The 27,339-nt window shown below is 68.4% G+C and overlaps 2 protein-coding genes across 7 annotated transcripts; one reads left to right on the top strand and one right to left on the bottom strand.

Annotated features, from left to right (window-relative positions):
• The first annotated feature begins 534 nt into the window (after positions 1-534).
• Positions 535-6,999, top strand: PPP1R1A (protein phosphatase 1 regulatory inhibitor subunit 1A). 5 transcript variants are annotated; one of them, XM_084500054.1, is made up of 7 exons: positions 535-703; positions 4,564-4,624; positions 5,257-5,294; positions 5,415-5,478; positions 5,805-6,026; positions 6,141-6,233; positions 6,908-6,999. In XM_084500054.1, exons 1-6 carry the CDS (start codon positions 623-625, stop codon positions 6,227-6,229), a joined length of 555 nt encoding a protein of 184 aa, XP_084356180.1. In that variant the 5' UTR covers positions 535-622; the 3' UTR covers positions 6,230-6,233; positions 6,908-6,999. The 5 variants fall into 5 exon arrangements, with proteins under 5 accessions (XP_084356180.1, XP_084356179.1, XP_084356181.1 ...); XM_084500053.1 differs by having other exon boundaries at positions 536-703; positions 6,141-6,229; positions 6,903-6,999; XM_084500052.1 differs by having other exon boundaries at positions 542-703; positions 5,805-6,032.
• Positions 7,000-8,893: 1,894 nt separating this feature from the next.
• PDE1B (phosphodiesterase 1B) lies at positions 8,894-24,678 on the bottom strand. Of its 2 annotated transcripts, none has more exons than XM_084500041.1 (16): positions 24,635-24,678; positions 23,774-23,909; positions 17,465-17,578; positions 16,096-16,278; positions 15,302-15,368; positions 14,143-14,259; positions 13,898-14,038; positions 12,672-12,772; positions 11,691-11,816; positions 11,473-11,574; positions 11,128-11,248; positions 10,948-11,029; positions 10,720-10,846; positions 10,337-10,476; positions 9,967-10,080; positions 8,894-9,023 (listed from the first exon to the last, which is right to left on the bottom strand). In XM_084500041.1, exons 2-15 carry the CDS (start codon positions 23,902-23,904, stop codon positions 9,983-9,985), a joined length of 1,650 nt encoding a protein of 549 aa, XP_084356167.1. In that variant the 5' UTR covers positions 23,905-23,909; positions 24,635-24,678; the 3' UTR covers positions 8,894-9,023; positions 9,967-9,982. The 2 variants fall into 2 exon arrangements, with proteins under 2 accessions (XP_084356167.1, XP_084356166.1); XM_084500040.1 differs by lacking the exon at positions 8,894-9,023 and adding an exon at positions 9,852-9,874.
• Positions 24,679-27,339: the final 2,661 nt, after the last annotated feature.

Below are 27,339 nucleotides of genomic sequence, written 5' to 3'. Positions count from 1 at the left end.
GTCCGTCTGTCCCCCCCCCCGCGCTCCCCTTCATCCACGTCCCTCTGCCCAAGCCCCGGTGGCTGCGCCTGTCCCTCTGTCTGTCCCCTCCATCTGTCTGTCCGTCCATCCATCCATCCGTGTGTCCGTCCGTCTGTCTGTCCGTCTGTCTGTCCATCCGTCCGTCTGTCCGTCCCAGCGCCCCCCCCGCGCCCCCCCCCCAAAACCTCTCCACCCTTGCGCTGCGCCCCTCTCCGTGCGCTCTGCCCCCCCTGCCCGTCTGCCCCCTCCCGCTGCCCGTCTGTCCGTGCCCCTGTCCGTCTGTCCGTCCCGGCGCCCGTCCGCCCGTCCCTCCCGCTGTCCCTCTGTCCCTCCCCGTGTCCGTCTGTCCCTCCGGCACCCAATCCAATCGCCTCTACCGGGGCGCGCACCGCCGGGTAGAGGCGGCGGGGAGGGCGCACAGCTCGGCACCGGGACCGGGGCGGCTCCGGGAAAAACGCTCCCCGTTGGGGGTGGGGGGGTTGAAGGGGGGGGGGGTTGAAAGTGGGGGGGGAGCGGAACCGGGGCGGGCCCGGGGCGGGCTCGGGGCGGCTCCGGGAGGCTCCGGTAAAGCACCGGGAAGGCGGCGGAGGAGCCGCCCGCCATGGAGCCCAACAGCCCCCGCAAGATCCAGTTCACGGTGCCGCTCCTGGAGCCGCACCTCGACCCCGAGGCGGCCGAGCAGGTGGGGGGCACCGCGGGGGGGGGGGGACACCGGGGACACCGGGGGGGTGACAGCGGGAAGGGGGGGGGGGGCACCGGGAAAGGGGAAACGCCGGGGGACGGGGGGCAACGGGAAGGGGGATATGGGGAGGGGAGGACAACGGAGGGGGGGGGGGAGAATGGGAGGGGGGTGGTGGATGGGGGGGGGCACCGGGGGGGCATCGGGGGGGACACCGGGGGGGACACTGGGGGGGACATCGGGAGGGGGTGGCACCGGGAGGGGGACACCAGGGAGTGGGGGGGTGGACGCTGAGGGAGGGGGACAGCGAGGAGGGGGGGACACGGAGAGACTGGGGGGGCACTGGGTGGGGGCCGTGGGGTGCTTTGAAGCCCCCCCCCGGGGACAGGGAGGGGATCCTGTGCTGTCCCCGGGGGGTGCAGGGCACGGCGCGGTGCTGAGCAGCACCCTTGGGTGCCGTGCAGCAGCGTGGGTGCTGGGGGGGTGTGGGGGGGGGCACTGGGTGCTGCGTGGGACAGGCACACCGATTTGGGGTGCGTGGGGCTGGGGGCGGCGTGGCCCCATCCCCCCCGACCCCTGTGACGGGCCCTAACCCTGGGGACCCCCCCCCCCGCACCCCACTGTCCCCCAAAGGAACCCCCCCACAGGCTGGGGGCCACCCATGGGTGCCGTCCCGGAGCCCTTGGCTAGCTCAGCACCCCGCAGGGTGGGTGTAGGGTTACGGGGCCCCCCCCGGCACCCACGCCACCCCCCCCCCAAGGTTGCTCAACCCTTGCTGGAGGGGCTCCAACGGGCCCTAGGGCGAAGGGGTCTCACCCACAGCCCCCCCCCCAGCTCCGTGGGGTGACCCTGGGGGTTGAGGGGGGGGCACAGGGTGGCCAGCAGCACGGGGGGGGGGGCTCGGGGGCCCGTTGCAAAACCTTTTTGGCTCGCTGCGTGGCCCCAGAATAGCAGCAGGTATTGCATGGCCAGGGGCCCTCCGGCCGCGCTGCTCAGGGCTGGGAACCCTCCCCCGGGGACCTCTATGGGCCCCCCCCACCCCGCAGCGAGCACCCTTGGGTGCCCCTCCGACCCCAAATCCCGCAGGGTAGGGGCGTCGGGGCCGGGCGGGTTTGGGGAACACCACGTGCCCTCCCCAACCGGGCTACGAGGAGCCCAGGGGTGCTGAAAAAGCGGGGAATTTGGCTTTTTTTTTTTTTTTTCCTTTTTTTTTTGGCAACCCCCCCCAGCCGAGGGGAGCGTGCCAGCGGCGCGGGGGCGAGCGCGGGGCCGCCAGCATCTCCCTGTCGCTAAATACGGCCACGCACCAGCTGGGGCTGCTGCACGGCTCATTTCCAGCACCCAAAAAGGCTCTGGGAAAAAGGGGGGGGGGGCTCAGGAGTGCGCCCCCCCCACCCAATTTGGGTGCGGGGGTCCCGGCATCCTGCGCCCCGTAACGCTTGGGGGCATCCCGTGCCCGTCCCTGCCTCGGTTTCCCCTCCCCGCAGAGCTCTGGGGGGTGCTGGCCCTGCTTTGGAAGGGGTTTGGGGTACGGGGTCGCCCCCCCAAGGGGGGTCTCAGCCCCCCCAGAGGCTCTGTCACCTCCTGTCCCCGTGTCCCCAACGGGCTCGGGGAGGTGGCAGCAGGTGCCGGTGCCGGTGTCCCCTCCCCAAGTTTGTAACTCACTTTATTTTTTTTTGGGGGGTGTTCCTGCAGGAAAAGACCTGGCGGGGATCCCCCTTTTGGGGAATCCCCTTTTTTGGGAATCCCCTTTTTTGGGGTCCCCCTTTTTGGGGTTCCCCTTTTTGGGGATTCCCCTTTTTGGGGTTCCCTTTAGTGGGGTTCCCCTCGGAGAGGTTCCCGGGGGGACTCGGCCCCGCGTGTCCCCACGCCCCGCAGCGCTGTCCCCAACCCCTTCCATCCCCACCCCACACCTCGTCCCCGCCACCCGCACCCATCGGCCCTCACCCTCCTGGGTGCCACCCATGGGTGCTGGGACCAGTGGGGTACGGGGGGGGGGGGGGGCATTTGCTCCGTCATGCTCGGAGACAGGTTGGGGCCACCCCCGTGGGCAGCTCCCCGACCCCATTGATGTCCCCGACCCCATTGAGGTCCCCAATCCCCCCAGGGGGGTGGGAAGGATGGAAGGGACCCCCCCAGCCGAGCCCCTCGGTGACGCCGTCCCCGTCCCCCCCCCACCCCGGCGGCTGCTCCCGGCCCCGGCGTTTTCTTAATCGATGCTGGAGATAAAAATAGAGCGGGCAGGAGAGAGGAGAGGGGGGGGGAGCTGAGAGTGTCCCCCCCCCATGGGGTGGGGGGACCCCAGCAGGCGTCTGTGGGGTGCGGAGAGCGAAGGGGACCCCCCCGGGGGGTGGGGGGTTGGGGGTGTGAGGGGTTTGGGGTGGGGGTTTGGGGGTTTGGGGGTTTGGGGATGGGGGGTTTGGGGATGAGGATTTAGGGTTTGGGGGATGGGGGGTTGGGGTTTTGGGGGTTTGGGGTTGGGGGTTTGGAGGTGGGGGTTTGGGGATGGGGATTTGGGGTTTGGGGGGTTTTGGGGATGGGGGTTTGGGGATGGGGGTTTAGGGTTTGGGGGATAGGGTTTGGGGTGGGGATTTGGGGATCTGGGGATTTGGGGATGGGGATTTGGGGATTTGGGGATGGGGATTTGGGGTTCTTGAGGGTGGGGTTTTGGGGTGGGGGGGTTGGGATTTAGGGATTTGGGGACGGGAGCCCGGCCCCGAGCACAAGGGATGCACAAACCAGGTCCGTGGTGCTGAGCTCCGGCTGCGTGACCTTGAGGGGGTCACGCCGGTGTCCCCCACCCCGTCCCCATACCGGGGGGGGGCATTTTCCAGGCTGTGACCCCCTTGGGGTGGGGGCACCGGGGGTGCTGGAGGAGCTTGGGGACACCTCGGAGTCACCTTGGGGTCCCTCTGGGGGGTCCCCTTGGGCCAAATCCCCAAATCCAGCCCCTAAGAGCCCGGCCCCAGCACCCCGAGCCCTGGAGGGGGGGGGGGGGCGAGGTGGGGTGGGGGGGGGGGGCGATTTTCGTCTCCTTTTAATCTCCGCTTAAAATCCAGCTCGCGGGTTTCTATGGCAACCGGGCTGCCACGGGGTGGGGGGGGGGATTGGGAATAAAGGGGGGGGGGCGCAGGGGGGTGGTGGGCTGGGGCTGAGGCTGCGCACAGCCGGGGAAGGGGCTTGGAGGGGGTCCCCCCCCCCCCTTCCTTTTCCTTCCTCCCCCCCCCAGCCCCGCCCGCTCTGCCTGCTCATTAGCATCTCATCAGCATCTCATTAGGCAGCCCGCCTCATTAGGGAATCCTCGCCGCCGCCGCCGCCGGGAAATTCGGGGCCACTCAGTCAGTGGGTCAGCGGGGAAATGGGGGGGGGGGGCGAGCGGCCATCCCCCCCCCATGGGGACACCGGGACCACCGCCGGGGCTGCCACACCACGGGGGGCACCCGACAGCCACGGCCACCCCCCCCCGGGCCACCAAAGCCACCCGAGGGGCCACCAAACCCCCCCCCCCACACGTGCCCCTGGGGATGCTCGGGGTGACCTTGGGCAAGGACACGCGGGCGGTGGCCGAGGAAGGGCAGGGCCCCAGTGCTGTCCCCGCTGTCCCCGTTGTCCCCACGCCATGGCCATAATTAGCTCCTGATTGTCATTAGCACCGTGGGGGGGGGGATGTTGATTTAAAAGCCACCTGCGTCCCCGGGCAGGGCTCGGCGCCCCGCGTCCCCACGGGGCCACCGCCGGCTCGAGGCCAAAGGGACAAGGAACGGGGCTGGGCGAGGTCTTGGGGACAGGGGACAAGGGAGGGGGGGCAGCAGGATTTGGGGCGCAGCCACGGGTCCCGACTGTGCCCCCCCCTCTCTCTCCAGATCCGCAGGCGCCGACCGACGCCGGCCAACCTGGTGCTGAGCAGCGACCAATCGTCCCCAGGTGGGTCCCCAAAGCGCGTGGCACCGCGTGGCACCGTGTGGCACCAGGGTCCGGCACCCCACAACCCGCCAGGTCCCCCAGGGAGGGGACAGGAGGGGACCCGTGGGTGCTACAGGGGGGGGTGGTGGTGGTGGTGGTGGCACCGCCCGGTGCTTTTTAGGATCCCGGCCCATCCATCTCCGGGGGAAGCAGCTGCCGGTGACACGCGGCACCGCCTGGCACGTCCCCAAGGCTGGCACGGGCAGGGGGACACCAGCTGTGACATTTGAGAGCCTGTCGCTGCCCCCGGCCGGCATCTGGCCTTTGGGGACGGGGGCTGACCCCGGGTGGTGTCGCCGTCCCCGGGGTGGCTTCGTGTCGTCCCCCCCCCCCCCCTCGCTGCTTTGGTGGCCGTCCCCAAATGTCACCTCCGGACAACGCGGTGCCAGCAGCTTCATCCACGTCACCGGGGTGCTGGGACATCCCTGGGGGGGGTTCAGGATGTGGCCCCAGCACGGCACCATCCCCCACGCGTCCCCCTTTCCCTTCCCGAGGGGGTGAGCGGGGTGGGGGCACCCAGCACCCATGGGTGCCGGGCACCCCGCGCCCTCCCCGTGCCACCTCCCGTAACCTCCCGCTCCTCCTGTCCCCAGAGATCGATGAGGACCGACTCCCCAACCCCCTGCTGAAGGTAGGTGCTGCCACGAGGAGCCCCCCAGCACCCCAGGGTGCCCCCCCAGCACCCCGGGGTGCCCCCCACCACCTTGTCACACCCCCCCCTTTCTGTCACCCACCTCCGCTTGCTTTGCAGTCGGGTCTGGCCATGTCCCCCAGGCAGAGGAAGAAGGTGTCCCGCACCACCCCCACCATGAAAGGTACCTGGGGGGGTGGTGACGGTCCCCTGGGGGTCGCAGGGGACACGCGGGTGGCCTGGCTGTGGCCCCCTAGGGTGCCACCACCTTGGTGGCACGGCTGGGAACTTGGGGACATAGGGACATGGGGACACGGGGACACAGAAATGGGGGCTGCTGCGTGCAGCCCCCCATCGGCGGGGACATTTGGTGGGGACATTTGGCTGTGCCACCGCGGTGCCACGGGGACGGGGGCGTCCCTGCAGCCGGGAACACCACAATTGGGGACACGAAGGGGGGGGCTCGGGGACGCCGCTGTCCCCAACGCGGTGCCACTCGCTGCCTCGCAGAGCTGCAGATGATGGTGGAGCACCACCTGTGCAAGCAGGCGCAGGGCGAGGAAGAGGAGGAGGAGGAAGCAGCCGCCGCCGCCGCCACCACTGCCAGCCAGGAGCACGGCTCCGGGTGCTGCCACCACGGTGACAGCGGTGACACCGAGCACAGCCACAGCCCCGGGGGCTCCTGCCCGCTGGCCCGGGCTCAGCCCACGCACCAAGGTGGCCCCGGGCCCGGTGAGAGTGAGTTTTGGGCACCGTCATCATCCCCTCTGGGGAGGGGGGAGGGGGGAAAAAGGGGAGCTGGGGGTGGCGGGGTCTGCGCTCAGCCCCCACCCCTCGCACCCGCAGGGACCCGCGGGGACGGGAGGCAAAGCCTGGCCCAGGAGGGCGCCCATATAGCACCGGAGGAGGGCAAGGGTGCTGCCAGCAGCCAGTAGGTGCGTACTGGGGGGCTGTGGGGGCGTACTGGGATACTATGGGCACATACTGGGGTGCTGTGGGGGCATATTGGGGGGCTGTGGGGGCGTACTGGGGCGCTATGGGCATGTACTGGGGGGCTGTGGGCGCATATTGGGGTGCTATGGGTGTGTACTGGGGGCTGTGGGTACATACTGGGGGGCTGTGGGTTCATACTGGGGTGCCATGGGTGTGTACTGGGAACTGTGGGTACATACTGGGGGACTGTGGGTGCATACTGGGGTGTTATGGGTATGTACTGGGGTGCTGTGGGCATGTACTGGGATACTATGGGCACATACTGGGGTGCTGCAGGCGTGTACTGGGGGGCTGTGGGTGCATACTGGGGCACTATGGGTACGTACTGGGAGGCTGTGGGTGCGTACTGGGGTGCTGCAGGGGCATACTGGGCCATCATAAATATATACTGGGGCACCGTGGGGGGGTACTGGGACGCTGTGGGTGCGTACTGGGGCACCACAGGGTGCATGGGGACACCGCGGGGTGCGTACTGGGGCCACTACAGGGTATACTGGGAACACCGTGGGCTGTACTGGGAACACTGGGGGGTGTACTGGGGACACTGGGGACAGGTGGCACCACGGGAGGTGGCAGTCCCCCAGCACGTGTCCCCCCCCCCAAATCTGTCCCCAGGTGCCCCCCCCGCCGGCAGGACGACGGAGCCGAGCCACCGCCTTTTTTTTATCGATCGTTTTCTAAGATTCCGACGGCTGTTTTGGGGCGTTCGTGACCTTTTCGTTGATTTTTTTGTTTTTTTAATTATTATTATTTATTTTATCGGCCGCCTGGGCCTGGCCTTGGGGGGGGCTGCCCCCCCCCCCCCCCCCTCTGCTATCCCCTAACCCCCACCTACGGCCACCGGGTCCCCCAGGGGGGGTGACACGGGGGCAGCACAGCCCCCCCCCGACCCCCCCCCACGCTTTGTCCCCCCCCCCTCACTGCCACCCCCGGGGTGTCCCCGGGGCCACCTCGCTGTCACCGCTGGGGACACGCACACTCACGGGGGGGGGGGCACACGCGTGTGTTTGCACACTCACGGGGGGGGGCACACACGTGTGTTTGCACACCCGGGGGGGGCACACGCGTGTCTTTTTGCACGCCCACGTGAGCGCACACGGCCACGGAGGGGGGGTGCCCACCCGCGCCGCCGCGCACCCTTGGGTGCCCGCCCTCCTTGCACACCGGCATGGGCGCACGAGCACCGCCGTGCACACGCGTGTGCGGGGGGGCCCAGCACCCGCCCCCCCCCCCCCGTATTAAACGCATCCCTTCTCCGTGCCGCCTCCTCCTTGCCTTCACGCTGGGTGGGCGCGGGGGGGGGGGACACCCCCGGGATCCCCCACCCTTGGGTGCTGCGGCACCCCACTTGGACACCCTGCTGCCACCTCCGTCCCCAAACCTTCCCCCCCCCACCCCACCCCCCCAGCCCCTTCCCCGGTTTCGGGTTTTTAGGGAGGGGGTGCCGGAGGCGGGCTGAGCGGTGGCGCGCGGTTTTATTAATTAATTGCTCGTTAGCGGCGGCGCTTCGTTTGCATGCGTGTGCGGGTGGCAGCTCTGCCAGCAATGACCAGGGCGGAGGCACGGCGAGGTACCGCATGGTAGAAAAATACAAACACACACACACACGGGCCGGGCAGGGCGGCCGGCGCTGGGCTATGTACACGGCGGGGGGGGCACTGGGGAGGTGGGGGGGGGGGGATGATGCTCGAGGCATGCCGGAGCGGGAGGATGCCGGAGCTGGAAGATGCTCGAGGCACGCCGGAGCTGGGGAAGGGTGGAGGGTGGCGGAGTTGGGAGGCTGGGGGGGTGCTGGAGGATGCTGGAGGATGCTGGAGCCAGGATGTGGGGGGTGGTTGAGGGATGCTGGAGCCAGGATGCTCGAGGATGCTCAAGGATTCTGGAGCCGGGATGCCAGAGGGTGCTTGAGCCAGGATGCCGGAGCTGGGATGCTCGAGGATGCTGGGGGATGCTGGAGCCAGGATGCTTAAGGATGCTCGAGCACGCCGGAGCCAGGAAGCTGGAGCCAGGATAAATGAGGATGACGGAGCCAGGATGCCAGAGGATGCTCGAGCCAGGATGTAGGGGATGCGGGATGCTGGAGCCAGGATGCTCGAGGATGCTCAAGGATTCTGGAGCCAGGATGCTCGAGCACGCCGGAGCCAGGAAGCTGGAGCCAGGATACGTGAGGATGACGGAGCCAGGATGCCAGAGGATGCTCGAGCCAGGATGTTGGAGCTGAGGTGCTCAAGGATGCTGGAGAATGCTTGAGGGTGCTGGGGGATGCTGGAGCGAGGATGCTCAAGCACACTGGAGCTGGAAAGCTGGAGCCAGGATGCTGTGAGGATGATGGAGCCGGGATGCTGGAGGATGCTCGGAGATGCTGGAGCCAGGATGCTCGAGGACACTCAAGGATGCTGGAACCAGGATGTCGGGGGATGCTCGAGGGTTCTGGGGGATGCTGGAGCAAGGATGCTCGAGGATGCTGGAACCAGGATGCTGGGGGACGCTTGAGGATGCTCGAGCACACTGGAGCCAGGATACCAGAGGATGCTCGAGCCAGGATGGCAGAGCTGAGGTGCTCAAGGATGTTGGAGCCGGGATGCTGGAGGATGCTGGGGGATGCTGGAGCCAGGACGCTCAAGGATGCTTGAGGGTGTTCGAGGATGCTGGAGCCAGGGTGCTCGAGGACGCTCAAGGATGGTGGAGCCAGGAAGCTGCGGGATGCTTGAGGATGCTGGAGGATGCTCGAGCACACTGGAGCCAGGATGCCAGGGGATGCTCAAGCCAGGATGCCGGAGCCAGGATGCCGGGGGGGGGGGGGTGCTTGAGGGTGCTGGGGGGGGGGGTGCCGGAGCCAGGATGCTCAAGGCTGCTCGAGCACACCAGAGCCAGGACACCGGAGGAAGCTGGAGGGGGGTCCTGGGGGTATTTTGGCACTGGAGGCACACCGGAGCCAGGAGGTGCTGGAGGATGCTGGAGGCACCCCAGGACCGGGGGGTGCTGGCACTGCCCCCCCCCCCCACCACCACCAGGGCCCTGTTCTGCACCCCCCGAGGTGCTCCTGGGGCCAGCAGAGATGGGGACAAGCCCCATGGGGACGTGTCCCCAGCCCTGGGTGGGGGGGCAGATGTAACCCAGGAGCCACCCCACAGCGGGGGGGGGGGGTGCTGGGACCATATGGGGACAGGTCCCCGGGGGGGGGGGCAGAATGGGGACGGCACATTTGGGGACACCACATTTGGGGACCCCCCCAGCAAAACCATGGTGTCAGCAAAAAAAACCCTGCCACCCCCCCCCTCGGTGTCATTGTCCCCAAACTCCCCTGAGCACCCGGTGTGTGTGGGGGGGGGGCACAAATCAAATTTTTTTAAAAAGCCACCAGGATAAAACCCGGGCTCGGCGTCACCGTCACCGGTGGCCTGAGGCCACCCGGGGTTGGCACAGGCTGGGGGGGGGGCTCCTGGGGGGTCCCAAGCCCCCCCCCCCCCGAGGACCTGGGGTTGGCACCCGGGCGGCTCCTTCCCTGCGGATGGCGCTGGACTCGATGGCATCGGAGAGACTTTGGGCTGGACGGCGTCACTCGGGGGGGGGGGGGGGGCGAGGACCTGGCAGCCAGGAGGGGAGGGGGCAGGGCTGGCCCAAAAGGGTCTGCGTGTGCCCCCCCCACCCCCCCCCCGCCTCGTTTTTGGGTGCCCACCTGGCTCCCGCCGGCGCTATTCCAGCTCGCCGTTGTGCTTGTGCCGCCCGGGGGGCGCGGGGGGCTCCTCCTCGTAGGGCGACAGCTCCTCGATGGACGCCTGGTTGGTGATGCCTGGGGGGGGGGGGGAACAGGGGGTGTGGGGGGGGGGTCCTCGAGGCAGCCCCGTGGCCCCCCAGGACCAAGAAAAACCCAGCTCGTCTCGGGGAGGGGGTCACCATCCCCAGGGGTCACCCCCAGGGGTCACCGTCTCCAGGGGTCACCGTCCCCAAGGGTCACCCCCAGGGGTCACCAGTGTCAGGGGCTGCTCAGTGCGGATTTGCCCCCCCCCCGGGGACCCCCCCCCCCGGCTCTGGTGACCGTCCCCTACCGCTGGCCGCCCTCTCCTTCCACTTCTGCTTGTTCTCCTGGATGTATTTGGTCCAGGTGGCGCGGAAGCTGGCCAGGTCGGCGTTGATGTCCCCCCCCAGCTCCAGGTGCTCGTCCAGGGACGTCTGCCGCCACTGGGAGCTGCGGGGGGACACCGGCGGTGGGACAGAGCCACCCGTGTCACCGTGTCACCCCCCCCGACCCGTCGCAGGGCGCGTGCGCCCACGTCCCCATTAAGCGTGCGCCCCCCGCATGGCTGAGCTGCGCCAGATCCACCCAGGGGGGCTCTGGGGGAAGGGGAAACCGAGGCACGGCCTCTCCAGGAGGACGTGGGGGGGGCTGGTGAAGCAGGCAAGTGGCTGGGGGGGGTTGGTGGCCCCCCACCTGGCTTGCTGGGTGGCCACCGGGTTGCCCTTGGCTTTGGAGCCGTCCTCGGCGGGGGGCAGCACCAGCTTCTCGGCCACGTCGGTCAGCACGGAGAAGGTGGGCTCCACGATGAAGTCGATGAAGCCTGCAGGGGGGGGGGGGGCACGGCGTCAGAGGGGACCTCACGTGTGTGTTTGTGTCCCCAAAAATGGGGATGGAGCCGGGGGGGGGGGGGGGGGGGCTCACCGATCTGCGACTGGGCCACCAGCGTGGAGGTGCGGTCGCAGAGGGGGGAGAAGGGCAGCCCCAGCTCGGCCTCTTTGTCACCCTGGAGAGGGGAGAAATTGTCCCCAAAAGGTGGCCGCGGTGACACCGGGGGGTCCCGGGGTGTTGGGGGGGGGGGGGGGGGACACGCGGGGTCCCTACCTGCCTGAAGAACTCCTCCATCAGCGCCTTGGTCCAGCGGCTGTGCACTGCCCACTGCTTGGTGGGGTGGCTGATGTCGGCCGCGTGCAGGAGCAGCGACAGCGCCTTGGATTTATCGATCCTGGGGAGGGCAGCCGGCAGCTCAGGCTGGCCCCCCCCCAAAAAAAACAAAAAACAAAAAACAAAAAAACAAAACAAAAAAAAAAAACGAAAACAACCAAACGCGTCCCCTCCTCCCCGCAAAAAATGAAAACCAAACGCGTCCCCTCCTCCCCGCCACCCCCCAAAAATAAAAAAAATAATAATAATAATTAAAAAAAAATCCCCCGGCGTCCCCGCTCACACCTCTCCAGCTGCTGCAGCGCCGTCTTCATGGACTTGACCTGCTGGAAGTGGCAGGACATGTCGGTGGCCAGGACCATCTCGATCACCAGAGCCCGCAGCTCCCTGCGCCGCGGTTGCGGAGTTGGGGGGGGGACAGGAGGCACCATGAGGGCTTGGGGGGGGGGGAGCTGGGTGGGGACAGCCCCCCGGGGACAGCGCGGGGACGGCGGGGGACTCACGCGAACTCGTCCTTGGTGAGGTTGACGAAGATGTTCATCTCCTCGTCCTGCATCATGCGGAAGACGGCGCTGATGTGGTGGTTCTCCAGCACCGAGCGGTCGTTGTAGAGGATGGCGCAGTCCGACCTGGGGGGCGAGGGGACACCGGGGACCCGCGATGGCACCCGCCGGGTCCCGGCATGGCACCCCCCTTCGGGTGAGGGATGTCCCCGCAGTGCCAGCACAGCGGTAGCCGGGCCATATCGGTGGCCCCGTGGTGACAGGACATGTGCGCCCTGGCCATATCGGTCACCCCGAGTGTCCCCAGGGTGCCAGGACATCTACATCCTGGCCGTATTGGTCACCCCAAGTGTCCCCAGGGTGCCACCAGCACTGCCCCGGTCCTCTGGGTGCCCCTCAGCACCCCACGTGTCCCCGCAGCCTGTCCCCAGCCCTGCTGCTCTGCCCAGGCTGCGCCCTGCCACCTCTGCCATGCCACGGCAGCCCTGCTGGGCCGTGCCACCTGCACCGTGCTGTGTCCCCCTGTGTCATGCCATGTCCCCGTGCACCATGCCCTGTCCCTCTGCACAGTGCCACATCCCCATGTTGTGCCGTGCCATGTACCCCTGTGCTGTGCCACGTCCCTGTGCCATGCCATGTCCCTCCATGCCATGTCACATCCCCGTGCCATGCCGTGTCCTTCTGTGCCGTGCCGTGTCCCCCTGCCCCCATGCCATGTCCCTGTGCCGTGCCATGTCCCCTCGTGCCATGCTGTGTCCCCTTGTGCCATGCCATGTCCCCATGTCCCCATGCTGTGCCACGTCCCCTTGCACCGTGCCATGTCCCCCTGTGCCATGCCACGTCCCTATGCTGTGCCATGTCCCCTCGTTCCATGCCCCCTTGCACCATGCCATGTCCCCTCGTGCCATGCCATGTCCCCTCGTGCCGTGCCATGTCCCCCTGCGCCGTGCCGTGTCCCCGTGCGGTGCCAGCAGCCCTCACTTGGTCTGGATGTGGAAGCTGTTGGTGGTGCCCGTGTGCTCGTAGTCGTGGATGGCGGCGGCGAAGATGATGGCCAGGACCTCGATCTCCGTCAGGTAGTGCTGGGGACAGGGGCGTCAGGGACAGGGCCACCCCCCCCAGGACACTGGGGGCACTGGGGGGCTCCAGCGACACCCCACAGGGGACAGGGGCCACCTGGGCACGGGTCCTGTGCGTGTGCGTGGCCACGCGTGACAACGAGGGGGGGGGACGGGGTGCGGTGTCACCGCCTGTCACCCCCCTGGCCAGGGTGACCCCGGCCCCTGCCATCCTTGCTGCGTTCCCATGGTGACAGCGGGGTCGGTAGGTGGCACCCCGTCACCGTGGCAACAAGCATCGCCTGGACCGGGGGGGGGTGTGCTGGGACCCCCTGCCCCCATGGTGTCCCCATCCCCATGGTGTCCCTCTCCCCATGCTGTCCTGGTCCCCATGGTGTCCCCATCCCCATCCTTGTCCCCATGGTGTCCCTGTCCCCACTGCATCCCCGTCCTCACGGTGACCCTGTCCCCATGGTGTCCCCATCCCTGCTGTGTTCCTGTCTCCATCTCCATAGTGTCCCTGTCTCCATGGTGTCCCTGTCCCCATCCCCATGGTGTCCCCGTTCCCGCTGTGTCCCCATCCCCATCCCTGCCATGTCCCCATCCCCATGGTGTCATCATCCCTGCTGTGTCCCTGTTCCCATCCCCACGGTGTCCCTGTCCCAACCATGTCCCCATCCGCAACCCTGCCATGTCCCTGTCCCCATGGTGTACCTGTCCTTGTCCCCATCCCCACGGTGTCCCCATCCCTGTCCCCGCCGTGTCCCCATCCCCAGGGTGTCCCTGTCTCCACCATGTCCCTGTCCCCATGGTGTCCCCATCCCTGTCCCCATGGTGTTCCTGTCCCCACCATGTCCCCATCCCCAGGGTGTCTCTGTCCCCACTGTGTCCCTGTCCCCATGGTGTCCCCATCCCCATGCCGTCCCCGTCCCTAAGCTGTCCCTGTCCCTGTCCCCATGCCGTCCCCATCCCATCCCCATGCTGTCCCCGTGCCGTCCCCATCCCCGTGCCGTCCCTGTCCCTATGCCATCCCCGTCCCTGTCCCCATGCTGTCCCCGTGCCGTCCCCATCCCCATGCCGTCCCCATCCCCGTGCTGTCCCCGTGCCGTCCCCGTCCCCGCGGTGTCCCCATCCCCGCGGTGTCCCCACCAGCATTCCGGTGCGCAGCAGGAAGCAGTGCACGGTCTGGGTGACATCGGCGGCGTGCGCCTGGTTGTGGTAGGGGTTCCGGTACTTCCCGTAGCCGGCCTCCAGCGCCTCCAGCAGCGACGTGAGGAAGACGGCGGGGATCTGCGGCGCAGGGCACACGCGTGTGCAAGGCGGCCACACGCGCGTGTGCGAGGCAAAGGGGGGGGGGGGGGGCAGCCCCCAAAGGGGGTGGGCGCCGGGCGCACCTTGAAGCGGCTGCTGAGGTTGTGGCGGGTGAAGAGCTCGTAGACGATGGTGCGCAGGGAGTGCTCCTCCGTCACCCGGTTCAGGGCGAAGACGTCGAAGCACCACAGGTCCAGGCTCTGGGGGGGGGCAGCAGGGGCTTGGCCGGGGTGGGCTCGGGGTGTTGGGTGAGCGGTATGGACCAGTATAGCCCAGTATAGCCCAGTTAAAGGCCAGTATGGCGGGTGATGCTCGGTGAGGTCCGTAAATGCCCCGTGATGCTCAGCAGTGCCAGGTGGTGGCCAGTAACTCCCCGCAACGCCCAGTAACTCCCAGCAAAGCCCAGTAACTCCCCGCAATGCCCAGTAACTCCCCGCAATGCCCAGTAACTCCCAGCAAAGCCCAGTAACTCCCAGCAATGCCCAGTAACTCCCAGTAAAGCCCAGTGATGCCCAGCAAAGCCCAGTATGGCAGGTGATGCCCAGTAGTGCCCAGTGAAGCCCAGAAATGCCCCATGATGCCCAGTAACTCCCAGCAAAGCCCAGTAAAGGCCAGTATGGCCAGCAATGCCCTTTAGCACCCAGTAAAGCCCAGCAGTGCCCCGTGATGCCCAGTAACTCCCAGTAAAGCCCAGTGACACCCAGTAAAGCCCAGTGATACCCAGTAACACCCAGCAAAGCCCAGTGATACCCAGTAAAGCCCAGTAAAGCCCAGTATGGCAGGTGATGCCCAGTAGCACCCGGTGAAGCCCAGAAATGCCCAGTGATGCCCAGTAACTCCCAGCAAAGCCCAGCGATGCCCAGTAAAGCCCAGCAAAGCCCAGTAACACCCAGCAAATCCCAGCAGTGCCTAATGATGTCCAGTAAAGCCCAGTAACACCCAGTGAAACCCAGTAAAGCCCAGCGATGCCCAGCAGCACCCAGTAAACCCCAGTGAAGCCCGATGGTGCCCAGCAACACCCAGTAACGCCCCATGAAGCCCAGTAACCCCCAGCACCGCCCAGTAAAGCCCAGTAACCCCCAGTGGAGCCCAGTAACCCCCAGTAGCACCCACAGACACCCAGCAAATGCCCCCCCCCCCCCAGTCCCACTGGGATCCCCACGGAACCGGCGGTGCTGGGGGCAAAGCGCTGGGGGGGGGCAGCCCCGGGGGGGTCTGGGGGTGCTGCCCCCCCCCCGGTACCTTCAGGCAGTTGAGGACGGAGGTGGAGTAGCTGGGCCCCACGGCCGTGTATGTGCGGCGAAACATCCTGCAAGGGGGGGCAGGGGGCTGGGGGGGGGGCCTTTGGGTGCTGGGGGGGCCCCTTTGGGTGCTGGGGGGGCCCCTTTGGGTGCTGAGCACCCACCTGAATTTTGGGGGGGCTGATCTGGTGCTTGGGGACCCCCCCTGGGTGCTGGGCACCCCCCTGGCTGCTCAGGACCCCCCCCCAAGGTTCTCAGGACCCCCCCCAGCAGCTCAGGACCCTCCCCAGCTGCTCAGGAACCCCCCCCTGAATTCTCAGGACCCCCCATGGGTTCTCAGGACCCCCTCCCCGAGATCTCAGACCCCCCCCCGGCAGCTTAGGACCCCCCCCCCACCATTTCAGGACCCCCCCCCAGCTGCTTAGGACCCCCCCCTGGGTCCTCAGGACCCCCCCCGAGATCTCAGAACCCCCCCCCGGCAGCTCAGGACCCCCCCCCACCATTTCAGGACCCCTCCCCAACTGCTTAGGACCCCCCCTGGGTTCTCAGAACCCCCTCCCCAAGACCTCAGTACCCCCCCCAGCTTCCCAGGACCCCCCCCCCTCGATATCTCACCCCCCCACACCCCCCCCCTCTCCACCCCCACCCCCCATCCCCCTACCCACCCCCATTAACCCTTTCCTAGCCGCATCCCCCCAACTCCTTGCTACATCCTCCCCCCTCCCCTCCACCCCTATTCCCCTTTACCCCCCAAAAACGCCCCCCCACCCCCTTTATGTGCCCCCCCCCCCGGACCTCTCGACGAAGATGCCGGCCTGGACGGCGTGCACGATGCTGCGGAATTTGGGTTTTTCCTCCGCCCGGCGCCCCTTGGCCCGCGCCTGCTGGGTGAAGGTGGCCGCCAGCCAGTCCCGCACCTCCGCCGGCACCGCGTCCGAGCGCATCTCCCGCAGCTCGTCCTCCGTGTCCAGCATCTGCCTGCGGGGGGGTTGGGGGGGGGGGGGGAAAATAATGGGGTTAGGGGGGGGTTAGGGGGTTAGGGGGGGTATGGGGGGGTATGGGGGGGAAGGGGAGGTGGGGTTAGGGGGGGTTATGGGGGGGTTAGGGGGGGTTATGGGGGGGTTATGGGGGGTTGGAGGGGTGGGGGAAAGGGGGTTAGGGGAGTTGGGGGGGGCAGGGGGTTATGGGGGGGTTAGGAGGGGTCACGGGGGTCAGAGGGACTTGGGGGGGTTAGGGGGGTAATAGGGGGTGAGGGGGGGAAGGAGGGGGGAAGGGGGGGTGGGGTTAGGGGGGGTAATAGGGGGTATGGGGGGGAAGGAGGGGGGAAGGGGAGGTGGGGTTAGGGGGGGTTAGGGGGGGTTAGGGGGGGTTATGGGGGGGGTTATGGGGTTAGGGGGGGTATGGGGGGGAAGGGGAGGGAAGGAGGGGGGAAGGGGGGGTGGGGTTAGGGGGGGTTGGGGGGGGTTAGGGGGGGTCTGGGGGTAAGGGTCATGGGGGGTCATGGGGGGTTAGGGGGGTCAGGGGGGGTTAGGAGGGGTTATGGGGGTCAGGGGGAGTCAGAGGGGTCGGGGGGAGTCAGAGGGACTTGGGGGGGTTAGGGGGGTAAGGAGGGGTGAGGGGGGAAGGGGAGGGAAGGAGGGGGGAAGGGGGGGTGGGGTTATGGGGGGGTTATGGGGGGTTATGGGGGTTATGGGGGGGTTGGAGGGGTTGGGGAAAGGGGGTTAGGGGAGGCAGGGGGGGGTCAGGGGGTCATGGGGGGGGTTAGGGGGGTCACGGGGGGGTCATGGGGGTCAAGGGGGTCAGGGGGACTTGGGGGGGTTAGGGGGGGTTAGGGGTGGTAAGGGGTGTAAGGGGGGAGGCAGGGGGTTGGGGTTAGGGGGGGTTATGGGGGGTTATGGGGGGTTGGAGGGGTTGGGGGAGTCAGGGAGAGTAAGGGGGGGTGGGGGGGATTAGGGGGGGTTAGGGGGTCATGGGGGGTTGGGGGGGGTCAGGGGGTTGGGGTCATGGGGGGTCAGGGGGAGTCGGGGGACTTAGGAAGGGTTAAAGGGGTTGGGGGGGGTCAGGGGGAGTCGGGGGCTGAAGGGACTTGAGAGGGGGAGTCAGGGGGGTCGGGGGGGGGTCCCCACGCGTCCCCCCTCCCCGACCCCGTCCCGGGGGGGGGCACCTGGTCTCGTCGATGTAGACGGCCTCGAGCAGCGACGCGGTGTACTCCAGGTTCCTCCTCAGCTCCTCCAGGTTCACCTCGCCCCCGTCCAGCTGCTTCACCATGGAGCGCAGCCTGGGGGGGGGGGACACCGCTGGGGGCTGTGGGACCCCCCCCCTCTGATCCCCCCAGGATCACCCCTCTAACCCCATGGGATCCCCTTCCCCTTCCAGCCCCCGTGGGATCCCCCTCCAACCCCCACGGGACCCCCCCCAAATCCCCGTGGGACCCCCGCTGGTGGTCCTTGGACCCCCCCCATGGGACCCCCCCCCCCCGGTGGGGGCAGAGCTGAGCGGGCGGCACCCAGCGCCCTGCAGTCGCAGCACCCGGCAGCCTGAACCCCAAAAAGCCAGCGGCCCCAAAATAGTGCACGCCCCAAAAACCTGCACCCCCAAACCCCAAAGCCTGCACCCCAGAATCCCCAAACCCTAAACCCTGCACCCCTAAACCCCAAACCCTGAACCCCTAAATCCTATACCCTGCACCCCCAAATCCCAAAGCTCTGCACCTCCAAATCCTAAACCCTAAATCCCCAAACCCCAAAGCCTGAACCCCAAAACCCCAAAGCCCTGCACCTCCAAATCCGAAACCCTGCACTCCCCAAACCCCAAAGCCTGAACCCCAGAATCCCCAAACCCTAAACCCTGCACCCCAAAACCCCAAAGCCTGAATCCATAAATCCTACACCCTGCACCCCAAAATCCCCAAAAACCTGCACTCCAAACCCCAAACCCCAAAACCCCAAACCCTGCACCCCCAAACTCTAAACCCTGCACCCCCAAACCCCAAAGAATGCACCCCCAAACCCTAAACCCCGCACCCCCAAATCCCAAAGCCTGCCCCCTCCCCAGACGAGCCCTTCTCCGTCTGTCCGTCCGTCCGTCTGTCTGTCAGGGGGGGTTTTGTAGGGGGGGGGCTCCCATCTGCGCGCCCGCCGCCCCCGCAGCCTCACCCGTCTCCCGCTGCAGCCGCCTCGCCCGCACGCCGGCTGCCACCCGAGCGCGGGGGACCGGGGACAACGGGGGACAAAAACTGTCCCCAGACCGCCTGGGGGTAGGGAGGGATGGGGAGGGGGACAAGGGACAGAGAGGGGGGGTTGTGGGGGGGTGGCAGCCCCAGGAGCGGGCACCCTGTGGCATTTTGTGGCACTTTGTGGCACCGCGGTGTCACCGGCACCGGGGACACGCTGGGTGCCTGCTGCTGCCTCCTGATGGCACCAGGGACACGTCGCTGCCACCCAGTGCCACCAGGTCCCCTCCAGTGCCACCCAGTGCCACCAGGTCCCCATCAGTGCCACCCAGTGCCACCCTATCCGAATCAGTGCCACCCAGTGCCACCAGGTCCCCATCGCTGCCACCAGCCTGGTCCCCACTGGTACCCAACAGGTCCCCCTCAGTGCCACCCAGTGCCACCCGGTCCCAATCAGTGCCACCAGGTCCCCATCGCTGCCACAAAATGCCACCAGCTCCCCCCCAGTGCCACCCAGTGCCACCAGCTCCCCACTGGCCCCTCCCCACCGGTGCCACCCAGCACCCACCGTGTCCCCACCACCCGCGCACCACGCCGTCCCCGAGGCCGGTGCCACCTTGTTCCCAGAGCCACCACCTCCCCGTGGCCTCGGGGACCCCGCAGGGAGCCACCAAGTGCCACCAAACCCAGGGGACAGCCCCAGGGGACAACCCCAGGGGGACGGGGGCCGCGTCCCCAGGAGGGGACCCCGACGCGCGTCACCTCCGGCGGCAGGGTCCTGGCACCGAGCCCAGCACGGCCCCGGGGGCCGGGCACGATTTAATTAAGGGCTGATTAATTAACGGAAAGCAGGCGGCAGCTTCCTGCGCTCCCTCCGGCCGCCCGCTCCCTGGCAGCCCTCGGCCTCGTTAGCGCTAACGAGAGCTGGCAGCGGGCGCGAGGCACCCGGGGCCGCGGGGTGGGCGCGGGGGTGGGCACGGCCACCAGGTCCCCGGTCCTTGTGCGAGGTCCCCAACCCTCGTGCAAGGTCCCCCATCCTCGTGCAAGGTCCCAAATCCTCGTGCAAGGTCCCAGATCCTAATTCAAGGTCCCCAACCCTTGTGCAAGGTCCCCAATCCTTGTGCAAGGTCCCTCAGGTCCCTCATCCTTGTGCAAGGTCCCCGATCCTCGTGCAAGGTCCCCAACCCTTGTGCAATGTCCCCAATCCTCGTGCAAGGCTGCACAAGGTCCTCGTGCAAGCGCTGCTGGCTCTGTGCAAGGCCCCACGTCCCCTTCCTGTCCCCTTGTCCCCTTTCTGTCCCCATCGCCGCCCAGGGACACGTGGCTTCGGGGGGGGGCTCCCGACTGTCCCCAAAGGCCACCGCCGGGTGCTGCTGTCCCTCCGTGCCACCACGCGGTGACACCAAAGCCACCGAGGGAGGGGGGGGGACGCCGTGTCCCCTGTCCCCAACCCCAGCACACGGGGGTGGCACTGGGGACAGTCACCAGGGGGTGGGGGGGGTCCTGCAGGAGCCTGGGGGGGGTGACAGGATGGTCCCCAGGAGGGGACACCGCCTGGATGGGGAGGGACCGCGGGGGGGGCCTTGCCACCGCCCCGGCCACCGGGTCCCCAAAATGTGGGGACAAAACCTGGGGACAAAGCCACCGGGTCCCCATGTCCCCAAACCCCTCCCCACCTCCCCCCCGCTCCTAACGAGCTTCGGAGCCTCGTTAGCGTCCTCCCCCAGCCTGCCTTTTTTTTTGGGGGGGGGGTCACATCACCCCCTCCCCTCCTCCCCACAGGGTGACGCCGCTTGCACACGCGTGTGCAAGGCGCCGAGCCCCCCCCCCCGTGCTTGTGCAAGGGAGGCACGAGCGCAGCCGTAAGCGTGCAAGGAGGGCGCACGAGCGCGCACGCGCGTGTGCAAGCGGAGGCGCACGCGTGGTGGTGAACAGGCGTGCAAGGCACGCGCACGGCCACAGGGGCCCTGGCGAGGTGACGGTGACGGTGACGGGCGAGCGAGGGGGGCCGGGGGGGCCGCCAGACGTCACCGCCGAGCTGGGGAGCTGCAGGGGGAATGTCACCTTGGGAAGGGACGGTGGCTTCGTCCCCTGCGCGGACGCACGGCTCTGGGGATGTGCACGGCTGGGGACAGACACACCTGGGGACACACAGATCTTGGGGACACACAGATCTTGGGGACACAGACCCCTGGGGACACCAAGACCTTGGGGACATGCAGCCCTTGGGGACACTGACACCTTGGGGACACCCAGACCTTAGGGACATGCACATCTGGGGACACCCAGACTCTGGGGACATGCGCCCCTGGGGACACAGACCTTTGGGGACACCCAGACCTTGGGGACACGCACACCTGGGGACACTCAGCCCCTGGGGTCACCCAGCCCTGGGGACGGAGACCCTTGGGGACACCCAGACCTTCGGGACATGTGCCCCTGGGGACACCAACCCTTGGGGACACTCAGCCCTTGGGGACACAGACCCTTGGGGACACCCAGACCTTGGGCACACTCAGCCCCTGGGGACATGCGCCCCTGGGGACACCAACCCTTGGGGACACCAACCCTTGGGGACACCCAGACCTTGGGGACACCGATCCTTGGGGACACGGCCCCATGGGACCCCCGTGTCACTCCCCATTTGTGCCTGGCGCCAGGCGCCCCAAACAGACCCCGGGGACCTCCAGCTGGACACGGCCAAGGGACGGCCACCCCCAAGGGACACGGCCACCCCCGAGGGGGGACAGCCACCACCAGGGGGGGGGACAGCCACCCCCCGCCCCCCCCCAAGCTGCCAGGAGCAGGGGGTCTCCTGCGTCACGCAGCAGCGCTGCCAGGCAGGTGCCACCCACGCCCCCGGTCCCCACGGGCTGCCTGTCACCACCCACGCCTCCCCGTGTCACCTCCCCGTGTCACCTCCCCGTGTCACCTCCCCGCGTCCCACACCTGCCACGAGGATGATGGAGGCTCAGGATGCTCCAGCAGCACCCCAGGGTGACACCAGTGTCCCCAGAGCCACCCTGGGAGGGGGCACAGAGGCGGCTCCCCCCACCCGGCACCGGCACCCTGGGGTGCCCCGTGCCCCAAGTGCCACCCCGGGGACCCGCTTCGAGTCCCCGTGTCACCCAGCCTGGGGACAGAGGACACGTGGGTGCACGGGGACGGCATGGGCAGAGCCCCCCCACCCCCCCCATGAGATTTTGGGGAGGGGGCGGCAGCAGGAAGGTGGGGGGGAGGGTGAGCAGGGCGCAGCCCACGCGCTCGCACACCTGCGCACGCGGCGCCCGCTCAGGTGCGCTCACGCCCACGAGCTCCTCGTGCACGCCCGTGCGCCCACGCGTGCACGAGCACAGGCGAGCCCACCCGTGTGCACGCTCCCACCGGGTGCTTGCACGCACACAGCTGTGAGCACGGCCGTTTGCACGCATGCACCGACGTGTGCATGGCCGTTTGCACGTAAACATCAATGTGTGCACGGTTATTTGCATGTGCACAGCAACAAGCACGGAGTTTGCACGCACACAGCTGTGTGCACGGCCATTTGCACGCACGCACCAACGTGTGCATGGCCGTTTGCACGCACACAGCAGTGAGCACGGCCGTTTGCACGTATGCACCAACGTGTGCACAGCCATTTGCACGCACACAGCAACACGTGTGGCCGTTTGCACGCTCTCACCAACGTGCCCAGCCGTTTGCACGCTCAGCCTTGCACGCACACTCACCCCGTTCCACACCCAGGCCAAATCCCGACCCCGCCACGAGTTTGCACGAGGGCGGCCGGCGTGAAACACGCCCAACAAGCACGAGCCCCGCTCTCCGTCCCCGTGCCCCCCGGGGGGGGGACACACCAGCTCCGTGCACGTGCGCGTGCCCGTGCGCACCTTCACGCCCACGGGCACGTTTGGGGGCTGCGCTGCGGAGCACGCCCACGTGCGCGGCCGGGGCACGAGGGCGCACACGCGTGCACGCACGTGAGCTCACGCGTGGGCACGAGCACGCGGCGCCTGTGCCACCGAGAGCCCCCCCCCGGGGCAGGGGGGGGACACGGTGACACCCAGGGTGTCCCACGAGGCGCCCCCACCCCCCACGGTCCCGACACCCCCCCCCAAATCCTCCCCGGGATTTTTGGGGGCACCCAGACCCCCCTGCCCACCCCGTGTGCCCCCCCCTCCCTCCCCGGCACCCCCAGGTTTGTGGGTGCCCCCAGCCCCCATGGGTGCTGGTGCACACCCCGAGGGGGTGCAGGGGATGGGGGGGGTCCCAAGGGTGGCTGGGGGGGTGCGTGGGGGGGGGAGCAGGGAATGGGTGGGTTGGGGGGCACCTGGGGGTCCCCAAGGGGAGAGGGCGCTGGTGGGTTTTGGGGGGGGGGCAGATGAGGGTCCCAGGGGGTCCTGCCTGGGGGGGGGACCAAAGTGTATGGGAAGATTGGGGGGGGGGCAAAGTGGGGGTGTAAAGGGGGGGGGCAATGTTTGGTAAGAGAAGGGTCCTGGTTTGGGGGTCCCTGCTGGGGGGGGGGGTCCTGGTTTGTGAGGGGGGGGCAGTTTTGGGGGGCTTTATGGGGAGGGGCCTCACACCTGGAGGGAGGGGGGGCCATTTATGGGGTACCCTGGATTGGGGGGGGGGCCTGGTTTATGGGGGGTGTTCATGTGTTGGGAGGGGGATCCCAGTTTGGGGGGGAGATGTTCATGGTTTGGGGGGGGATGTTTGGGGTTTTGGGGGGGGTCTCAAGTTTTTTGGGGGGGGAGTTCCCAGTTTGGGGGGGTGCGTCCCAGTTTTGGGGAGAGTGCTCAGAGTTTTGGGGGAGATTTTCAGGGTTTGGGGGGGTCCTGGTTTGGGGAGGATGGTCAGGGGTTTTTGTGGGGGGGGTCCCAGTTTGGTGGGGGGTCCCTGTTTAGGAGGGGATAGTCAGGGTTTTGGGGGGGGTGCTCACGGTTTGGGGAGGCATCCCAGTTTGGGGGGGGTCCCAGTTTCGGGGGGGGTCCCAGTTTGGAGGGGATGTTCAGGGTTTCGGGGGGGGTGTTCCCGGTTTGGGGGGGGTGTCCCGGTTTGGGGGGGTGTTCTTGGTTTAAGGGGGTTTCTGTTTTGGGGGGGGACGTTCCTGGTTTTGGGGGGGGGTCCCAGTTTGGGGGTGACATTCCCAGTTTTTGGGGAAGGTCCCGGTTTGGAGAGGGTCCCGTTTTGGGGAGGGTGTTCCCGGTTTGGGGGGGGCGTCCCGGTTTGGGGGGGCTGTTCAGGATTTTGGGGGGGCTGTTCCCGCTTTGGGGGGGTCCCGTTTGAAGGGGGGGGGTCACTCACAACGCCCGCAGCTTGACCCAAATCTTCTTGCTGGGCGCAGCCTTGGTGTCCAGCGGCGCCGGGCAGCCCCCGGCCGGTTCCAGCCCCTCTCGCTCCGTTTCCAGCCCGGGGGGGCTCCGCGGCGCCTCCATGGCCCCTGCGGCACCGGCCCCGACCTCAGCCCCCTCCGGTACCGACCCCCACGGGCCGGGGGGGGGAGTCGAACGGGAGGGGGGGGCGATGGAGCAGCCGCCGGTACCGCCCCGCCGCCGCCTCCCCTTCTCCGGTACCCGGCGGCTGCGCAACCGGCACCGGCCCCGGGCGGCGGAGCTAAGATGGCATCCCGGGCACCGGGGGTGGGGGCGCCGGGGGGGGGCACCGGGGAAGAGGGGGGGGCCACGGGGATGTGGAGAAATGGGGGGGGGCGCGCGGGGATGGGGAGGAATAGGGGGGGCGCACGGGGATGGGGAGGAATGGAGGGGGGCGCACGGGGATGGGGAGGGCGCACGGGGATTGGGGGGGCGCACGGGGATTGGGGGGAATTGGGGGGGGGAGGAATTGAGGGGGGGGGTACCGGGGATGGGGAGGAATGGGGAGGGGGAGTAACGGGGGGGGGGAGCACCGGGGATGGGGGGCAGCGAGGGGGGAGTGAGGGGAGGGGGGGTAAATGGGGATGGGGAGCACCGGGGGGGATGCGCGGGGAGGGGGGGGGGAGGAAATGGGGAATAATGGGGAGGGGGATAACGGGGGGGGGGGCACCGGGGATGGAGAGCACCGGGGGGGGGAATAACGGGGATGGGGAGCACCGGGGGGGGCAAAGAACCGGGGTAAGGGGGGGGGTCTCCGGGGATGGGGAGCACCGGGGGTGCTGCGCGCTCCTACCCGGGGGTGCTCCCGGTGCCGGTCCCGGTCCTGCCCCGCTCCCGGTGCCCCCCCCCCGGTGCTCCCGGTCCCCGCCGCCGCTCCCGGGGCTCGCCGCAACTTTCCCCGAGCCCCGGCACCGGCGGGAGGGCGGGGAGGGGCGGGGGGAACCGGGGGCGGGGGCGAGGGCACCGGGACCCCGCCCAGCCCCGCTCCGCACCGGGCCCAGGGTTGGAAAGGGAGGGGGGGGGGGGGGGGGAAAATGCCCCGGGACCCCCATGGGGTTTTGGGGAGGGGGGCGCCCCAGGATCCCTGTAGGGTGATGAGGGGGGGACCCCCCAAGCCCCCTATGGGGTTATGAAGGGGGGACCCTGAGACCCCCATGGGGGGGGGTGGGAGGGGGTCTGAAGGGCCCTGATGGGGTTTTTTGGGGAGGGGGCAGCCCAGGATCCTTATAGGGCGATGGGGAGGGACCCCAGGACCCCTGTGGGGTTGTGAAGGGGGGACCCTGAGACCACCGTGGGGTTTTGGAAGGTGTTCCACAGGACCCTCATGGGGTTTTGGGGAGGGGGGGGCACCCCAGGATCCCTATAGACCCTATAGAGCTCTGGGGGGGGTCCCCAGGACTCCTGTAGGGTTTTGAGGTGGGGTACCCCAAGACACCCATGGGGTTTTGGGACAGATTCCTCATGACCCCAATGGGGTTTTGGGGAGGGGGGGGCGCCCCAGCACCCCCACAGAGCTCTCAGGGGAGACCTGGGGACCCCCACGGGGTTCTGATTTGGGGCACCCCAGGACCCCCATGGGATCCGGACATCTTGTAGGGCCTACAAAAACCCCGCTGGGCTGTTTGGGTGCAGGGACCCCACTTCCCAGGCCAGGCCACGGGGCGACGGCGGCTTTGGGAACGGAAAATTTGGGGGTAATTTGGGGAGGGGGGGGGGGCCCATCCCGTGGTGGGCTCCCCCCCACCCCAACCCCTTCCCTACGCACCCCCTGACCCCATCCCGCGCCCCCTCTTCCCCATCCTGACCCAATGGAGGGGATCCGGGGGGCTCCAGGCACGCACCGGGGGGGGTGGGGAGAAATTTTGGGGTGCCCGAGCCCCCCGTGCGCCCCGATGAGCTTGGGGGGGGGGCGCAGCAGCCCCCGCGCTGCCTCCCGCAGCCCACGCCGCTCCGCAGCCCCCGGGGAATATTAATAAGCCCTTACGTAAGGCCGTAGGTGTGCTCAGCACCCGCACCGGGGGGGGGGTCCTGGGGGGGGCTTTTTGGGGTCCCAGCACCTCAGCACCCCCTTAGGCCCGCTGGGGGGCTGCCCACGGGGCGTCCCCCTTCTTGGTGTCTGCAGGCGAGCACCCACGGGTGCTGTTCGTGTCCCTACAGGAGGGGTGCTGTGCCCCCCGGGGGGGGGTCTCCCACTTTTCTGGGGTGTCCCTTGGGTGCTGGGACCCCACTGGGGGGGGGGGGTTGGGGGGCAGCAGGGAGAGCCGCCCGGCCCGCTGCGTGGCCTGGGGGCTCCTTTCCCCCTGCTGGGGGTTTTTTTTGGGGGTCCCCCAAACTTTTGGGGAGAAAAGGGGCTGGGAGGCAGGCCGGGAGATGGGGTGGAAGAGGGGGGACCCCACAGTTTGTGGGGCAGAATAGGGGGGTGGGGGGGGAAATTAGGGGAACAGGGTGGGGGGCGGCGGGCGCGGGAGCAGCCGTGGGCAGGGATGCGCGCGAGACAAAGCCGGAGCGGCGGCGGGCAGCTCGTTAGGGCTTAATAACGTGATTAATGAGCACCAAAAGAGGCTCGTGCAGCACGCTGGAACCACCCCCCAGCTCCGGGTGCTCATTTCGGGGGTGTCGGGCTCCTCGGGGAGTCGGGGGGGGGGGGGGGCAGACCCCAAAAGGAGCCGCGGTCACCCCAAAACCCGTTACCGTTTCCCCCCCAAGGGATCGACGAAGCGATGGAGCGGCCTCGGTGGCCACACGCTCGCCACCTGGGGCCACCAAGGTGGGGGGGGTTCGGGGGGGGGGGGGGGGGAAATTTTGGCTTTTGGGTTGTGCTGGGGGGGGGTTCGGAGCCCCCCAGGGTGCTGACGGGGCCGTGGAGCTGCGGGTGCCCGGCTCCCGGTGACTCATCCCGGAGCCGGCGGCCGTGAGCGGAATGGAAACGGCCGCCCCGGCGCCTCCTTCCCTCGCCCCATTAATTTTTTTTCCCCCCCCCCCCCACTCCGAGACGCCGCACGGGAGAAAAAATAAACACCCGGAGAGGTCTGGGGAGGGGGGGGGAAAAGGAGAAATGGGACTTGAAGCAGCCCCCCCCCGGCTGAAAGGCAGAGGGGAAACTGAGGCACGGGGCCAGCCCCGTTATCGCTGATAACTCCCCCCCCCCGGCCCCTCTCCCTTCCCCAGACCCCCCCAAAACCCCCATGGGGACCTGCATGAGGTTTGGAGAGGGGCTGGGCCCCCACCCTAGGGTGCTGGGGCCCCGAGGGCACCCCAGGAGCCAGATGCAGGCACGGGGGGGTGGGGGACAAAAAGAGTTTAATGAAAGGGAGGACAAGGTGGGGACAGGGGAGGAGGAGGGAGGCAAGGGGATGGGGGTGTTTTGGGGGGGATTTGGGGGATTTGGGGTGGATTTGGGGTGGATTTGGGGGATTTGGGGTGGATTTGGGGGATCTGGGGTGGATCTGGGGTGGGTTTGGGGGATTTGGGGTGGGTTGGAAGGAGCAGGGTGGCTTG

Source organism: Aythya ferina (genome assembly GCF_964211825.1).
Source record: "Aythya ferina genome assembly, chromosome: 28".
NCBI classification, from domain to species: Eukaryota; Metazoa; Chordata; class Aves; order Anseriformes; family Anatidae; genus Aythya; species Aythya ferina.
Note: the sequence above shows the minus strand (reverse complement) of the source record. Positions and strands in the feature narration are given on the sequence as shown.

Coding starts and splice junctions, on each gene's coding strand:
- PPP1R1A (XM_084500052.1), top strand. CDS start 623: ATGGAGCCCAACAGCCCCCGCAAGATCCAGTTCACGGTGCCGCTCCTG. Junction 4,625..5,256: donor CAGCGACCAATCGTCCCCAG/GTGGGTCCCCAA, acceptor TCCTGTCCCCAG/AGATCGATGAGGACCGACTC. Junction 5,295..5,414: donor TCCCCAACCCCCTGCTGAAG/GTAGGTGCTGCC, acceptor CTTGCTTTGCAG/TCGGGTCTGGCCATGTCCCC.
- PDE1B (XM_084500041.1), bottom strand. CDS start 23,904: ATGGAGGCGCCGCGGAGCCCCCCCGGGCTGGAAACGGAGCGAGAGGGG. Junction 15,369..16,095: donor GCCGGCATCTTCGTCGAGAG/GTCCGGGGGGGG, acceptor CCCCCCTTGCAG/GATGTTTCGCCGCACATACA. Junction 12,773..13,897: donor TGCTGCGCACCGGAATGCTG/GTGGGGACACCG, acceptor CCCTGTCCCCAG/CACTACCTGACGGAGATCGA.